Genomic DNA, 1,709 nt, shown 5'->3' with positions numbered 1-1,709 from the left:
TCATTTTCTTAGATATTTGGGGTTGATCTTTTGACAACTTCCCCCACATCTATCTTCCCAGTTCTTATGGTGTTTTCAATTATCTCACCAGACATTATCATATCTGAGAAGCTCATGGTAGCACTTCCCAACATGTGGTTAATGAATGGGGATTTCAGAGTGTTGATGAAAAGCACCGTGGTTTCTTTTCCCAGAAGAGGTGGTTGGACTTGTGTCGCTACCTCTCTCCATCTTTGGGCGTATTGCCTGAAGCTCTCACTTTGCTTCTTTTCCATGTTCTGCAGTGTAGTTCTGTCAGGTGCCATGTCTGTCACGTGACCATATTGCTTCATGAAAGCTTGTGCCAAGTCCTTCCATTAGTGGATATTGGCACGGCTCAACTGGTTGTACCATTTGGCAGCTGATCCAATCAGACTATCTTGGAAGCAATGAATTAACAGTTGATCATTATCAACGTATCCTATCATTCTTTGACAGAACATCGTGATGTGAGCTTCAGGACAACTAGTCCCATTATATTTTTCGAATTCTGGAGCTTTGAATTTCGGCGGAAGTATTAGATCTGGGACCAAACTTAGATCCTTGGCATCGACCCCACAAGGGTAATTAGCATTCTCCATTGCTTTGAGTTTTTCTTCCAACCACCTATACCGATCTTCGAGTTGCTTTGGCAGTTCTACCCTTGCTTTTTCTATTTTTGCCATTTCGTCTAAATCAAGAACTGCAAGATTGGTTGGATCATTCATTGGATTGGAACCTGAGCTTGTCGGGAAGTTCATCGGTGCTGAGGCACCGACTTGGCATTGAGGTCTAATGTGATCACGCACTCCATGTGGACAAATATCCGGTTGTGCTTGAGTGTCCATTGGGGCAAAACCTAGAGGATAAACAGGGCCCTCCTGATCAACTCCCGAATTGATTACAGGGCTCTTTCCTTTATTAGCCAATAATTGTGTCAGTTGGCTCATAATTCTTTGGGATTCCAGCGCGTCTTGTTGGATTTTATCCAATTGTTCTTGCATCTTTTCTTGCATTTCTTTTTACAATTGTTCCAATCTTTCTAACCTCTGATCCATTATTTTTGTCTTAAGACGGGTATCGTAGTGATGTTCGATTGGTTGACTCTTGTTGGTTTCCAGGTTAGCTGAAATAATTTTACCTAATTAGGGTCTTTTTGTGAAAATCTAATGCATATGATGCACTGTAATGCAAATGCATGAAATGAATGCAAAAAGAAAGAAAGGCATTGATTCTGAATTCAATTCCATTAGAACAACTTTTCTAGAAGAAAAATTTCTTTACATAAAATAGATTACATATGCGACTTTGCCCTCATATTCCAGGTGAATAAATTGATCTCCTTCTTCATACGGATGCTAGGATCAAATCTTGCGAATTTCTCAAAGTCTGTCTCTACTATCTCCTTCTTGTTTGATCCGAGCCACGACCCAATGCTCCCCCACGATGCTCTTTAGTTTCGTGACTGCTTTCAAATGATCTTTGTCAGTTTGAATCCTCAAGTGGGGAAGCATAGTCGTATAGTCCTCCACGGACTTCTAGCCTTCTCTTGTTGTGTTTAATCAGTCCATAGTCAGCCAGTCGCATCATATTCTACTTTATCAAGAAATTCGTTTTCCATGACAAGCTTTTCTATTTAGCAATCAAATTTGAATCAACACCTCTTTTCTATGATGAAAATGCAATGCAAT

At 40.3% G+C, this 1,709-nt stretch overlaps 1 protein-coding gene across 1 annotated transcript; it reads right to left on the bottom strand.

Annotated features, from left to right (window-relative positions):
• Positions 1 to 356: 356 nt before the first annotated feature.
• Positions 357 to 1,034, bottom strand: LOC128042522 (uncharacterized). The gene has a single exon (XM_052633889.1). The coding sequence runs from the start codon at positions 1,032 to 1,034 to the stop codon at positions 357 to 359; it is 678 nt and encodes a 225-aa protein (XP_052489849.1).
• Positions 1,035 to 1,709: the final 675 nt, after the last annotated feature.

Source organism: Gossypium raimondii, chromosome 7, assembly GCF_025698545.1.
Source record: "Gossypium raimondii isolate GPD5lz chromosome 7, ASM2569854v1, whole genome shotgun sequence".
Lineage (NCBI taxonomy): Eukaryota > Viridiplantae > Streptophyta > Magnoliopsida > Malvales > Malvaceae > Gossypium > Gossypium raimondii.
Note: the sequence above shows the minus strand (reverse complement) of the source record. Positions and strands in the feature narration are given on the sequence as shown.